This window comes from Pelophylax lessonae (genome assembly GCF_965119305.1).
Source record: "Pelophylax lessonae genome assembly, chromosome: 12".
Classification (NCBI taxonomy): Eukaryota; Metazoa; Chordata; class Amphibia; order Anura; family Ranidae; genus Pelophylax; species Pelophylax lessonae.
In genome coordinates this window covers 2,096,854-2,112,484 of record NC_138779.1, presented here as the reverse complement: position 1 = coordinate 2,112,484, position 15,631 = coordinate 2,096,854, and the positions used below count along the sequence as shown (strand labels likewise).

At 46.8% G+C, this 15,631-nt stretch overlaps 1 protein-coding gene across 1 annotated transcript in view; it reads left to right on the top strand.

The window, feature by feature from the left end:
- LOC309568734 (putative oxidoreductase YteT) overlaps positions 1-15,631 on the top strand; it is a 200,688-nt gene that overhangs the window by 14,909 nt on the left and 170,148 nt on the right. The window contains exon 2 of the mRNA XM_082274484.1: positions 5,576-5,626. Coding sequence (XP_082130610.1) covers positions 5,576-5,626 — 51 coding nt within the window. The remainder of the gene's footprint in view (positions 1-5,575; positions 5,627-15,631) is intronic.

The following is a 15,631-nucleotide window of genomic DNA, read 5'->3' as shown; positions in this document are numbered from 1 at the left end:
GCTCTGATCCTTCTCCCAGTCTGAGCTCTAATCCCTCTCCCAGTCTGAGCTCTGATCCTTCTCCCAGTCTGAGCTCTAATCCCTCTCCCAGTCTGAGCTCTGATCCCTCTCCCAGTCTGAGCTCTGATCCCTCTCCCAGTCTGAGCTCTGATCCCTCTCCCAGTCTGAGCTCTAATCCTTCTCCCAGTCTGAGCTCTGATCCCTCTCCCAGTCTGAGCTCTGATCCCTCTCCCAGTCTGAGCTCTGATCCTTTTCCCAGTCTGAGCTCTGATGCCTCTCCCAGTCTGAGCTCTGATGCCTCTCCCAGTCTGAGCTCTGATGCTTCTCCCAGTCTGAGCTCTGATGCCTCTCCCAGTCTGAGCTCTGATGCCTCTCCCAGTCTGAGCTCTGATCCCTCTCCCAGTCTGAGCTCTGATCCCTCTCCCAGTATGAGCTCTGATCCCTCTCCCAGTATGAGCTCTGATCCCTCTCCCAGTCTGAGCTCTGATCCCTCTCCCAGTCTGAGCTCTGATCCCTCTCCCAGTCTGAGCTCTGATCCCTCTCCCAGTCTGAGCTCTAATCCCTCTCCCAGTCTGAGCTCTAATCCCTCTCCCAGTCTGAGCTCTGATCCCTCTCCCAGTCTGAGCTCTGATCCCTCTCCCAGTCTGAGCTCTGATACACAGGAGGCTGATATGAATCCGCTTGTTACTTTGTTGTGACTTTCCTCGGATTATTATGGGATGTCTCCGGTTCTAATGACAGAATCGCAGCAGAGAAGAATTTATCGCTAATCTTTGGAAATGTTTTTCTGCAAAACAAATTCCAGAGAAGCGGCAGAAACGAGTTTCCTGTTTTCTTCCTCTGGTGAAGTTTGGTACAAAGTGCGCTGAGTGTGTGGCAGGCGCGCGGCGGATGCAGTGACCTGGAAACAGGAGGACAGGAGGAGCGACATCATGGGATGTTGTGCAATGTATGAAATCTACAGCTCAGAGCTCTGATTGGCTACAAAGGGGGTGAAAATGTCAGAGAAAACTGATCAGAAAAATGAATGGAGGAAATCTGTGAGTGGAGGAGATTTATGGTGGCCACAAACTATTCCAAAAATCAGCCCAAATCCGGTCATTTGGAGATTTATTTCGTATTTGGGGCAGTTAATGGGCGGTAATCAGTATTCGGTAATCGGTGATCGGTAATTGGTGATCAGTAATTGGTGATCGATAATCGGTGATCGGTGATTGGTGATCGATAATTGGTGATCGGTGATTGGTAATCGGTAATTGGTGATTGGTGATCGGTGATCGGTGATTGGTGATCGGTGATTGGTAATCGGTAATTGGTGATTGGTGATCGGTAATCGGTGATCGGTAATTGGTGATCGGTGATTGGTAATCGGTAATTGGTGATCGGTGATCGGTAATCGGTGATCGGTGATCGGTAATTGGTGATCGGTAATCGGTAATCGGTAATTGGTGATCGGTGATTGGTAATCGGTAATTGGTGATCGGTGATCGGTAATCGGTGATCGGTGATCGGTGATCGGTAATTGGTGATCGGTGATTGGTAATCGGTAATCGGTGATCGGTAATCGGTGATCGGTAATTGGTGATCGGTGATTGGTAATCGGTGATTGGTAATCGGTAATTGGTGATTGGTAATCGGTAATTGGTGATCGGTAATTGGTGATCGGTGATTGGTAATCGGTAATTGGTGATCGGTGATTGGTGATCGGTGATTGGTAATCGGTAATTGGTGATCGGTAATTGGTGATCGGTGATTGGTAATCGGTAATTGGTGATTGGTAATCGGTAATTGGTGATCGGTAATTGGTGATCGGTGATTGGTAATCGGTAATTGGTGATTGGTAATCGGTAATTGGTGATCGGTAATTGGTGATCGGTGATTGGTAATCGGTAATTGGTGATTGGTAATCGGTAATTGGTGATCGGTGATTGGTAATCGGTAATTGGTGATCGGTGATTGGTAATCGGTAATTGGTGATTGGTGATCGGTAATCAGTAATTGGTGATCGGTGATTGGTAATCGGTAATTGGTGATCGATCGGTGATCGGTGATTGGTGATCGATAATTGGTGATCGGTAATTGGTGATGGGTAATTGGTGATCGGTGATTGGTAATCGGTAATTGGTGATTGGTGATCGGTGATCGGTGATTGGTGATCGGTGATTGGTAATCGGTAATTGGTGATTGGTGATCGGTAATCGGTGATCGGTAATTGGTGATCGGTGATTGGTAATCGGTAATTGGTGATCGGTGATCGGTAATCGGTGATCGGTGATCGGTGATCGGTAATCGGTGATCGGTAATCGGTGATCGGTAATTGGTGATCGGTGATTGGTAATCGGTGATTGGTAATCGGTAATTGGTAATTGGTAATCGGTAATCGGTGATCGGTGATCGGTAATTGGTGATCGGTGATCGGTAATCGGTAATTGGTGATCGGTGATTGGTAATCGGTAATTGGTGATCGGTGATCGGTAATCGGTGATCGGTAATCGGTGATCGGTAATTGGTGATCGGTGATTGGTAATCGGTGATTGGTAATCGGTAATTGGTGATTGGTAATCGGTAATTGGTGATCGGTAATTGGTGATCGGTGATTGGTAATCGGTAATTGGTGATCGGTGATTGGTAATCGGTAATTGGTGATCGGTGATTGGTAATCGGTAATTGGTGATCGGTAATTGGTGATCGGTGATTGGTAATCGGTAATTGGTGATTGGTAATCGGTAATTGGTGATCGGTAATTGGTGATCGGTGATTGGTAATCGGTAATTGGTGATTGGTAATCGGTAATTGGTGATCGGTGATTGGTAATCGGTAATTGGTGATCGGTGATTGGTAATCGGTAATTGGTGATTGGTGATCGGTAATCGGTAATCAGTAATTGGTGATCGGTGATTGGTAATCGGTAATTGGTGATCGGTAATTGGTGATCGGTGATTGGTAATCGGTGATTGGTAATTGGTGATCGGTAATTGGTGATCGGTGATTGGTAATCGGTAATTGGTGATCGGTGATCGGTGATTGGTTGTCGCGTTTTAGAGCCGAAAAAATGAAGGACAAGTTTGGAAATTTCCTCCTGAACGATAAATTGAAAGGTTAACCACTTCTGGACCGGAAGATTTACCCCCCTTAATGACCAGGCCATATTTTACAATTCAGCGCTGCGTTACTGTAACGGACAATTGCGCGGTCATGCAACGCTGTACCCAAATAAAATCTATGTCCTTTTCTTCCCACAAACAGAGCTTTCTTTTGCTGGTATTTGATCACCTCTGCGATTTTTATTGTTTGCGCTATAAAGCAAAAAAACAGCGACAATTCTGAAAAAAAAAACCAATATTTTTCACATTCTGTTATATAACATTCCCAATAAAAAGAAAAATGTAAAAATCTAAATTTTTTTAACATTTTAGGCCAATTTGTCTTCCGCTACATCGTCCCATCGTGTAATGACCGATAAATCCTTCCATGGACAGAAATCAATCCGTTTTTTGTTGTTCGTTTTTTTCACAAATACCGAGTGCAAAGAGTTTGGACAAGAAACAAATTAACCTTTCAAATGATCGATCGTTCGGCAGAAAATTTCCAAACTTCTCCTTCGTTTTTTTTCGGCTCAAAAACGTCAAAACCGATTTCCGATTTGTGCCGATTAACCGGTTCCTGACCGCCCCCGCCTATTTACTGCGGCAGTGCGGCTCTCCTGTGCGAACCCATGTCTAGGGGGCGAGCTAAGGGGCAAGCACGTGCTGCCGCCGGCGCGGTCCCGCCCCCACGCACTGGCGGGGACTCTGATGCACAGGGCCGGTGGCTCCGATTGCTGCCTGACACCCACAATCGTTCCCCGCTGAGAGAGAAGGACGGTCGGATGTAATCACAGCTGACCGTTCTTCTCCCTGGAATGATCACAAAGCTCCTTCTATATAGGAACACAGGTCTCTATGATCATTTCACAAGCCACGCCCCCCCCCGAGTTAGAATCACTCCCCTAGGCTCACATTTAACCCTTTGATCACCCACAATGTTAACCCCTTCCCTGCCTGTGTCATTAGTACAGTGACAGTGCATATGTATAGCACTGATTACTGTAGTAATGTCACTGGTCCCCCCAAAAGTGTCAAAAATGTCAGTCAGGGGTCCAATCTGTCCGCCGCAATGTCGCAGTCCCGCTAAAAATCGCAGATCGCCGCCATTATTAGTAAAAAGAAAAAAACTATTAAAATTACATAAATCTTTCCCCTAGTTTGTGGACACCATACATTTTTGGATAAACCAATCAAAATACGCTTATTGCGTTTTTTTTTTTTTACTAAAAATATGTAGCAGGAAAAAAAAATGACAGCGGGGGAAACAATCCGGTCCCGGATCCTCTGAGACAGGAAGTCGAGTGAGGGCAAGGTGGCCCCCCCCCCCCCACTCCACTCTATGGTCTTGGAGGACCGGAGCGACGTCAAACGTTGTTTCCTAGCAACCGGTTTAAAGGAACGTTTTTTGTTTTTTTTTTTTAAACTTTTTTTTGCATTTTAGTGTAGATGTGAGGTGTGAGGTGTGAGGTCTTTTTTGACCCCGGATCTCACAATAAAGAGGACCTGTCATGCCTATTTCTATTACAGGGGATGTTGACATTCCTTGTAATAAGAATAAAAATGATCAAATTTTTTTATTTTTTTTTAAAAACTGTGTACAAAAAAATAAATAAATAAAACAAAGCGCTCCACCCCCATTAGCTCGTGCGCAGAAGCGAACGCATATGCAAGTCCCGCCCACATATGTAAATGTTGTTCAAACCACACATGTGAGGTATCGCCACGATCGTTAGAGCGAGAGGAATAATTTGAGCCCTAGACCTCCTCTGTAACTCTTAAGCTGGTAACCTGTAGAAATGTTTAAAATGTTGCCTATGGGGATTTTAAGTACCAAAGTTTGTCGCCACGCCGCGAGTGTGCGCAATTTTGAAGCATGACATGTTGGGTATCTATTTACTCGGTGTAACATTCTTTCGCATTATGGAAAAAAATTGGGCTAACTTTACTGTTTTCTTATTTTTTTTAAAAAGTGATTTTTTTCCAAAAAAAAAAAATTGCATTTGGAAGACCGCTGTGCAAATACGGTGTCATAAAAAATATTGCAACGATCTCCATTTTATTCTCTAGGGTCTCTGCTAAAAAAAAAAATATATAATGTTTGGGGGTTCCAAGTAGTTTTCTAGCAAAAAAAAAATCTAATTTTAGCTTATAAATACCAAGCGTCAAAAATAGGCGGGGTCTTAAAGTGGTTAATGGGGGAAATCTTCCGGGGCTGAAGTGGTTAAGCTTTGACAATTAGCCCCCGTTCACATCAGTGCGATTTGACATATGGCGGCACTGTCCCAATTGGTGCAACGCCAAATTTTTCAGCGATGGGGGGGTGGGGACATCATTGACTTTTACTGAGTGTAGCAGCCGATTACCCCAACAGGAAATGGGAGGAAATCTCCCCATAAGGATCACAGACAGAGAAACCTGACAATAATGTCTACAAAATATTTAATTGTATCTATAAAATATTAAACTCCTATATATTTTTTTTTTTTCAGGAATCCACAGATGAAAAATCTTCAGAAATTAAAAAAGAAATCCCGAAGTTTGTAAGTATGGAACTCCGATTCATCTTTTCCCTCCAGAGTCCCATTGATTTACCTTTCCTGCTCCTGACATAAGGGAGAGTCTCTGACCCCCTATATCTAAACCAAGGGCAAGGCCGGCTTAGCTATAGGGCAGTGATCTCCAAACTGTGACCCAGCGGTCCTTGGGGCACTATTCCCCCCCCACTGACACCAATGATGGGGCACTATCCCCCCCCCACTGACACCAATGATGGGGCACTAATCCTCCCACTGACACCAATGATGGGACACTATTCCTCTCACTGACACCAATGATGGGACACTATTCCCCCCCCACTGACACCAATGATGGGGCACTATTCCTCCCACTGACACCAATGATGGGACACTATTCCTCTCACTGACACCAATGATGGGACACTATTCCTCCCACTGACACCAATGATGGGACACTATTCCCCCCACTGACACCAATGACAGGACACTATTCCCCCCACTGACACCAATGATGGGACACTATTCCTCTCACTGACACCAATGATGGGACACTATTCCTCCCACTGACACCAATGATGGGACACTATTCCTCCCACTGACACCAATGACAGGACACTATTCCCCCCACTGACACCAATGATGGGGCACTATTCCTCCCACTGACCCCAATGATGGGACTATATTCCTCCCACTGACCCCAATGATGGGACACTATTCCTCCCACTGACCCCAATGATGGGACACTATTCCCCCCACTGACACCAATGATGGGACACTATTCCTCCCACTGACACCAATGATGGGGCACTATTCCTCCCACTGACACCAATGATGGGGCACTATTCCTCCCACTGACACCAATGATGGGGCACTATTCCTCTCACTGACACCAATGATGGGACACTATTCCTCCCACTGACACCAATGATGGGACACTATTCCTCCCACTGACACCAATGACAGGACACTATTCCCCCCCACTGACACCAATGATGGGGCACTATTCCTCCCACTGACCCCAATGATGGGACTATATTCCTCCCACTGACCCCAATGATGGGACACTATTCCCCCCACTGACACCAATGATGGGACACTATTCCTCCCACTGACACCAATGATGGGGCACTATTCCTCCCACTGACACCAATGATGGGGCACTATTCCTCCCACTGACACCAATGATGGGACACTATTCCTCCCACTGACACCAATGATGGGGCACTATTCCCCCACTGACACCAATGATGGGACACTATACCTCCCACTGACACCAATGATGGGACACTATTCCTCCCACTGACACCAATGATGGGGCACTATTCCTCCCACTGACACCAATGATGGGACACTATACCTCCCACTGACACCAATGATGGGACACTATACCTCCCACTGACACCAATGATGGGACACTATTCCCCCCACTGACACCAATGATGGGACACTATTCCTCCCACTGATACAAATGATGGGGCACTATTCCCCCCCCCCCCCACTGACACCAATGATGGGACACTATTCCTCCCACTGACACCAACGATGGGACACTATTCCTCCCACTGACACCAATGATGGGACACTATTCCTCCCACTGATACAAATGATGGGGCACTATTCCCCCCCCCCCCCACTGACACCAATGATGGGACACTATTCCTCCCACTGACACCAACGATGGGACACTATTCCTCCCACTGACCCCAATGATGGGACTATATTCCTCCCACTGACACCAATGATGGGGTACTATTTCACACTACGGCCCCCCTAAAGTGTGAAGGACAGTAAACTTGGCCCATTGTTTGGAGAGTTTAGAGACTCCTGCTATAGAGTATGACATCTACCCAGAATGCATTTCTCTTTCCAGAGAGGCTTATCTGTGTTTGTTTCCCATAGAGCATTCCATAAAACTGATCATGGGGGGGGGGGGTCCTAAGCAGGGCAAAACAAAAGGTTTAGTGAGATGGCTTCCCCCAGCAATGCTTCCACTCATCTTCCCTTCATAGCCAATTCACTTGCAGGATTGAGACGGAGATTCCCTCGTTGGCTTTGGGTCTCTCTGGTTGGGTAGAGTCCATAGCCCTGTGTAAGCCCTGAGTAACAAAGATGATGATTGGCTGTTCTACTACCCCGTGCAGCACCATGTAAGAGAGAGAGTTGCATCCTCACCAATGCCTAGGAGTACAAATTTCTCTTCATTGTTGGTAGCGGACCGGAGTGGAGCTGTGGTTGTCCTTGCCTCACCTAACATCAGCTTAGTTATAATCAGTAATGTCTATAATTGGGGATTCTATGATAATAATCGTTGTATAAAGCTTATAGAAGCACTCACATGTAGCACGAGCCTTTATTTTGTAGATGCTAACATGTATGGGCAGTAAGAAGAGACTTTTATAAATATACTAAATGACGTAACGTGTAGAGAACTGATGATCACTCATATGGACATCTCATTCGGAAAACATGACCACTAGTGTGGTGTTGGCCCTTCATGGCCTTACCATCCTCCACTCTTCTAAGAAGGTTTTTCACAAGATGTTAGAAGGTTTTGTGTGCCCATTTGTGAGGTCAGGTACTGATGTTAGATGAGAAGACCTGGCTCACCATCAACATTCCAATTCACCCTAAAGGTGATCAGTAGGGATGAGGTCGGGTGATCAGTAGGGATGAGGTCAGGTGATCAGTAGGGGTGAGGTCAGGTGATCAGTAGGGATGAGGTCAGGTGATCAGTAGGGGTGAGGTCAGGTGATCAGTAGAGATGAGGTCAGGTGATAAGTAGGGGTGAGGTCAGGTGATCAGTAGGGATGAGGTCAGGTGATCAGTAGGGGTGAGGTCAGGTGATCAGTAGGGATGAGGTCAGGTGATCAGTAGGGGTGAGGTCAGGTGATCAGTAGGGATAAGGTCAGGTGATCAGTAGGGGATAGGTCAGGTGATCAGTAGGGGTGAGGTCAGGTGATCAGTAGGGGTGAGGTCAGGTGATCAGTAGGGATAAGGTCAGGTGATCAGTAGGGGATAGGTCAGGTGATCAGTAGGGGTGAGGTCAGGTGATCGGTAGGGATGAGGTCAGGTGATCAGTAGGGATGAGGTCAGGTGATCAGTAGGGATGAGGTCAGGTGATCAGTAGGGGTGAGGTCAGGTGATCAGTAGGGATAAGGTCAGGTGATCAGTAGGGGTGAGGTCAGGTGATCAGTAGGGATGAGGTCAGGTGATCAGTAGGGGTGAGGTCAGGTGATCAGTAGGGATGAGGTCAGGTGATCAGTAGGGGTGAGGTCAGGTGATCAGTAGGGATGAGGTCAGGTGATCAGTAGGGGTGAGGTCAGGTGATCAGTAGGGATGAGGTCAGGTGATCAGTAGGGATGAGGTCAGGTGATCAGTAGAGGTGAGGTCAGGTGATCAGTAGGGATGAGGTCAGGTGATCAGTAGAGGTGAGGTCAGGTGATCAGTAGGGATGAGGTCAGGTGATCAGTAGGGGTGAGGTCAGGTGATCAGTAGGGATGAGGTCTGGTGATCAGTAGGGGTGAGGTCAGGTGATCAGTATAATAATAATAATAATGGAGGCCCAGTGATGGATGTAGAATAATGAAGGTCCAGTAATGGATGGAGAGTAAAGAAGGCCCAGTAATGGATGCCCAGTAATGGATGCCCAGTAATGAAGGCCCAGGAATGGATGCTCAGAAATGGATGCCCAGTAATAAAGGCCTAGTAATGGATGTAGAGTAACGAAGGCCCAGTAATAGATGCCCGGTTATGATGGTCCAGTAATAGATGCCCAGTAATGAAGGCACAGTAATGGATCCCTGGTAATGAAGGCCCAGTAATGGATGCCCAGTAATGGATGCCAAGTAATGAAGGCCCAGGATTGGATGCTCAGAAATGGATGCCCAGTGATGGATGCCGAGTAATGAAGGCCTGATAATTAAGGCCCAGTAATGGATGCCCGATAATGAAGGCACAGTAATGGATGTAGCGTAATGAAGGCCCAGTAATAAATGCCCAGTAATGAAGGCCCAGTAATGGATGTAGAGTAATGAAGGCCCAGTAATGAAGGTCCTGTAATGGATGTAGAGTAATGAAGGCCCAGTAATGAATGCCCGGTAATGAAGGCCCAGTAATAGATGCCCAGTTAAGAAGGTGCTCAGGGTGCCAGGAAACCAGACCACCCAGGGATGCAGGTAAAATAAAGCAGTTTATTGGAGGAAACCACAATAAATGCACAGCAAGAGAGAAGAAGTGAGAGCAAGAACAAGCCAGGGTCAAGTCCAGAAGTGAGTAATCATCCAAGCCGGTGTCGAGTCCATAAGCTAGTAGTCTACCGAAGTCGGGTCGTCTGCCGATGCAAGATCTTCTGCTGATGCAGGGTCGAGAGCCAGGAGAGTCGTCAGCCCAGTCAGGTCGTACACAGAGGAACATGGAGAACAGAGACTGCTAGCAGAGATGCACCTTGGAGCACATATGCAAGAGCAAGGACTGCAACCCATCAGGTGATTGATATAGTCAGGTGTGCAGCATCATCACTGAGCGACGCCCAGGCAGCAGGCAAGGATGATGAAATCAGAGTCTTTAATGCCTCGTACACACGCATCGATAGTCGGCCGTGAATTTTTGGCCAACGTCCCATCGGCCGATTTTCGGCTTGTTAGTATGATGCTTTCGACAACCGACTCCGACTTTTCGGCCGAATAAAATCTGGTGTGCAGGCTATAAAATTTTTGTTGGCCATCACCACAACGGCCGATTTTCCGTCAGTCAGTACAGATTTCGGCAGACAAAAATCTGATGAGCAAGACTGGGCATGCTCAGAGAAGAAAAAACACACGGAAAGTAAACCAACACATGACATCACTTCTGAAGTTGGTTTTTGGCCGAGAAAATTTGTGTGCAGTCTAGAGCACATTACAACCAACAAAACAACACTGGACAAAAGTCGGCCGATCGGTCGGCCGATAATCGTTGCGTGTGTACGAGGCATAAGAGGCAGCAGTCTGCACATGTCGAAGTTGGCTGCCAACTTGAAAAAGGTCCAGTAATGGATGTAGCGTAATGAAAGCCCAGTATTGGATGCTCAGTAATGAAGGCCCAGTAAAAAAAGGCACAGTAATAGATGCTCAAAAATGAGGGCCCAGTAATGGATGCTGGGTAATGAAGGCCTATTAATGGATGCCCAATAATAAAGGCCCAGTAATGGATGCCCAGTAAAGAAGGTCCAATAACGGATGCTCAGTAATGAAGGCCCAGTAATAGATGCTCAGTAATGAAGGCCCAGTAATTGATGTCCATTAATGAAGGCCCAGTAATGGATGTAGAGTAATGAAGGCATAGTAATGGATGCCCAGTAATGAAGGCCCAGTAATAAAGGCCCAGTAATGGATCCCCGGTAATGAAGGCCCAGTAATGAAGGCCCAGTAATGAAGGACCAGTAATGGATGCCCAGTAATGAAGGTCCAGTAATAAAGGCCCAGTAATGGATCCCCGGTAATGAAGGCCCAGTAATGAAGGACCAGTAATGGATGCCCAGTAATGAAGGTCCAGTAATAAAGGCCCAGTAATGGATCCCCGGTAATGAAGGCCCAGTAATGAAGGCCCAGTAATGAAGGTCCAGTAAAGGATGCCCAGTAATGAAGACCCTGTAATGGATGTAGAGTAATGAAGGCCCAGTAATGAATGCCCAATAATGAAGACCCTGTAATGGATGTAGAGTAATGAAGGCCCAGTAATGAATGCCCAGTAACGAAGGCCCAGTAATGGATGCAGAGTAATGAAGGCCCAGTAATGGATGCCCAGTAATGGATGTAGAGTAATGAAGGCCCAGTAATGAAGGCCCAGTAATGGATGTAGAGTAATGAAGGCCCAGTAATGAAGGCCCAGTAATGGATGTAGAGTAATGAAGGCCCAGTAATGAAGGCCCAGTAATGGATGTAGAGTAATGAAGGCCCAGTAATGGATGTAGAGTAATGAAGGCCCAGTAATGGATGTAGAGTAATGAAGGCCCTGCAATGGATGTAGAGTAATGAAGGCCCAGTAATGGATGCCCAGTAAAGAAGGTCATAATGGTGCCAGGAAACCAGACCACCTGGGGATGCAGGTAAAATAAAGCAGTTTATTGGAGGAAACAACAATAAATGCACAGCAAGAGCAGGGAAGTGAGAGCAAGAACAAGCCGGAGTCAAGTCCTGAAGCGGGTAATCATCCAAGCCGGGGTCGAGTCCAGAAGCGGGTAATCATCCAAGCCGGAGTCAAGTCCTGAAGCGGGTAATCATCCAAGCCGGGGTCGAGTCCAGAAGTGGGTAGTCTACCAATGCCGGGTCATCTACTGAAGCTGCTAGCAGAGATGCACCTTGGAGCACATATGCAAGAGCAAGGACTGCAACCCATCAGGTGATAGATATAGTCAGGTGTGCAGCATCATCACTGAGCGACGCCTAGGCAGCAGGCAAGTGATGATGCAATCAGAGTCTATAGGAGGCAGCAGTCTGCACATGTCCAAGATGGCTGCCAACAGGAGGGCAAGGTAAGACCTTGACAAAGGTCCAGTAATGGATGCTCAGTAATAAAGGCCCAGTAATGGATGCCCAGTAATGGATGTAGAATAATGAAAACCTAGTAATGGATGCCCAGTAATGAAGGCCTGGTAATGGATGCCCAGTAATAAAGGTCCAGTAATGGATGGAGAGTAATGAAGGCCCAGTAATGATGTAGAGTAATGAAGGCCCAGTAATGGATGTAGAGTAATGAAGGCCCAGTAATGGATGGAGAGTAATGAAGGCCCAGTAATGGATGGAGAGTAATGAAGGCCCAGTAATGATGTAGAGTAATGAAGGCCCAGTAATGGAGGTAGAGTAATGAAGGCCCAGTAATGCATGTAGACTAATGAAGGCCCAGTAGTGGATGCCAATCATAAAGACCCGGTAATAAAGGTGCGGTAATGGAGTCCCAGTAATGAAGGCCCAGTAATGGATGTAGCGCAATGAAGGCCCAGTGATGGATGTAGCGTAATGAAGGCCCAGTGATGGATGTAGCGTAATGAAGGCCCAGTAATGGATGTAGAGTAATGAAGGCCCAGTAATGAATGTAGAGTAATGAAGGCCCAGTAATGAAGGCCCAGTAATGAAGGCCCAGTAATGGATGCCCAGTTAAGAAGGTGCTCAGGGTGCCAGGAAACCAGACCACCCAGGGATGCAGGTAAAATAAAGCAGTTTATTGGAGGAAACCACAATAAATGCACAGCAAGAGAGAAGAAGTGAGAGCAAGAACAAGCCAGGGTCAAGTCCAGAAGTGAGTAATCATCCAAGCCGGTGTCGAGTCCATAAGCTAGTAGTCTACCGAAGCCGGGTCGTCTGCCGATGCAAGATCTTCTGCTGATGCAGGGTCGAGAGCCAGGACAGTCGTCAGCCCAGTCAGGTCGTACACAGAGGAACATGGAGAACAGAGACTGCTAGCAGAGATGCACCTTGGAGCACATATGCAAGAGCAAGGACTGCAACCCAGCAGGTGATAGATATAGTCAGGTGTGCAGCATCATCACTGAGCGACGCCCAGGCAGCAGGCAAGGATGATGAAATCAGAGTCTTTAATGCCTCGTACTCACGCATCGATAGTCGGCCGTGAATTTTTGGCCAACGTCCCATCGGCCGATTTTCGGCTTGTTAGTATGATGCTTTCGACAACCGACTCCGACTTTTCGGCCGAATAAAATCTGGTGTGCAGGCTATAAAATTTTTGTTGGCCATCACCACAACGGCCGATTTTCCGTCAGTCAGTACAGATTTCGGCAGACAAAAATCTGATGAGCAAGACTGGGCATGCTCAGAGAAAAAAAAACACACAGAAAGTAAACCAACACATGACATCACTTCTGAAGTTGGTTTTTGGCCGAGAAAATTTGTGTGCAGTCTAGAGCACATTACAACCAACAAAACAACACTGGACAAAAGTCGGCCGATCGGTCGGCCGATAATCGTTGCGTGTGTACGAGGCATAAGAGGCAGCAGTCTGCACATGTCGAAGTTGGCTGCCAACTTGAAAAAGGTCCAGTAATGGATGTAGCGTAATGAAAGCCCAGTATTGGATGCTCAGTAATGAAGGCCCAGTAAAAAAAGGCACAGTAATAGATGCTCAAAAATGAGGGCCCAGTAATGGATGCTGGGTAATGAAGGCCTATTAATGGATGCCCAATAATAAAGGCCCAGTAATGGATGCCCAGTAAAGAAGGTCCAATAACGGATGCTCAGTAATGAAGGCCCAGTAATAGATGCTCAGTAATGAAGGCCCAGTAATTGATGTCCATTAATGAAGGCCCAGTAATGGATGTAGAGTAATGAAGGCATAGTAATGGATGCCCAGTAATGAAGGCCCAGTAATAAAGGCCCAGTAATGGATCCCCGGTAATGAAGGCCCAGTAATGAAGGCCCAGTAATGAAGGACCAGTAATGGATGCCCAGTAATGAAGGTCCAGTAATAAAGGCCCAGTAATGGATCCCCGGTAATGAAGGCCCAGTAATGAAGGACCAGTAATGGATGCCCAGTAATGAAGGTCCAGTAATAAAGGCCCAGTAATGGATCCCCGGTAATGAAGGCCCAGTAATGAAGGCCCAGTAATGAAGGTCCAGTAAAGGATGCCCAGTAATGAAGACCCTGTAATGGATGTAGAGTAATGAAGGCCCAGTAATGAATGCCCAATAATGAAGACCCTGTAATGGATGTAGAGTAATGAAGGCCCAGTAATGAATGCCCAGTAACGAAGGCCCAGTAATGGATGCAGAGTAATGAAGGCCCAGTAATGGATGCCCAGTAATGGATGTAGAGTAATGAAGGCCCAGTAATGAAGGCCCAGTAATGGATGTAGAGTAATGAAGGCCCAGTAATGAAGGCCCAGTAATGGATGTAGAGTAATGAAGGCCCAGTAATGAAGGCCCAGTAATGGATGTAGAGTAATGAAGGCCCAGTAATGGATGTAGAGTAATGAAGGCCCTGCAATGGATGTAGAGTAATGAAGGCCCAGTAATGGATGCCCAGTAAAGAAGGTCATAATGGTGCCAGGAAACCAGACCACCTGGGGATGCAGGTAAAATAAAGCAGTTTATTGGAGGAAACAACAATAAATGCACAGCAAGAGCAGGGAAGTGAGAGCAAGAACAAGCCGGAGTCAAGTCCTGAAGCGGGTAATCATCCAAGCCGGGGTCGAGTCCAGAAGCGGGTAATCATCCAAGCCGGAGTCAAGTCCTGAAGCGGGTAATCATCCAAGCCGGGGTCGAGTCCAGAAGTGGGTAGTCTACCAATGCCGGGTCATCTACTGAAGCTGCTAGCAGAGATGCACCTTGGAGCACATATGCAAGAGCAAGGACTGCAACCCATCAGGTGATAGATATAGTCAGGTGTGCAGCATCATCACTGAGCGACGCCTAGGCAGCAGGCAAGTGATGATGCAATCAGAGTCTATAGGAGGCAGCAGTCTGCACATGTCCAAGATGGCTGCCAACAGGAGGGCAAGGTAAGACCTTGACAAAGGTCCAGTAATGGATGCTCAGTAATAAAGGCCCAGTAATGGATGCCCAGTAATGGATGTAGAATAATGAAAACCTAGTAATGGATGCCCAGTAATGAAGGCCTGGTAATGGATGCCCAGTAATAAAGGTCCAGTAATGGATGGAGAGTAATGAAGGCCCAGTAATGATGTAGAGTAATGAAGGCCCAGTAATGGATGTAGAGTAATGAAGGCCCAGTAATGGATGGAGAGTAATGAAGGCCCAGTAATGGATGGAGAGTAATGAAGGCCCAGTAATGATGTAGAGTAATGAAGGCCCAGTAATGGAGGTAGAGTAATGAAGGCCCAGTAATGCATGTAGACTAATGAAGGCCCAGTAGTGGATGCCAATCATAAAGACCCGGTAATAAAGGTGCGGTAATGGAGTCCCAGTAATGAAGGCCCAGTAATGGATGTAGCGCAATGAAGGCCCAGTGATGGATGTAGCGTAATGAAGGCCCAGTGATGGATGTAGCGTAATGAAGGCCCAGTAATGGATGTAGAGT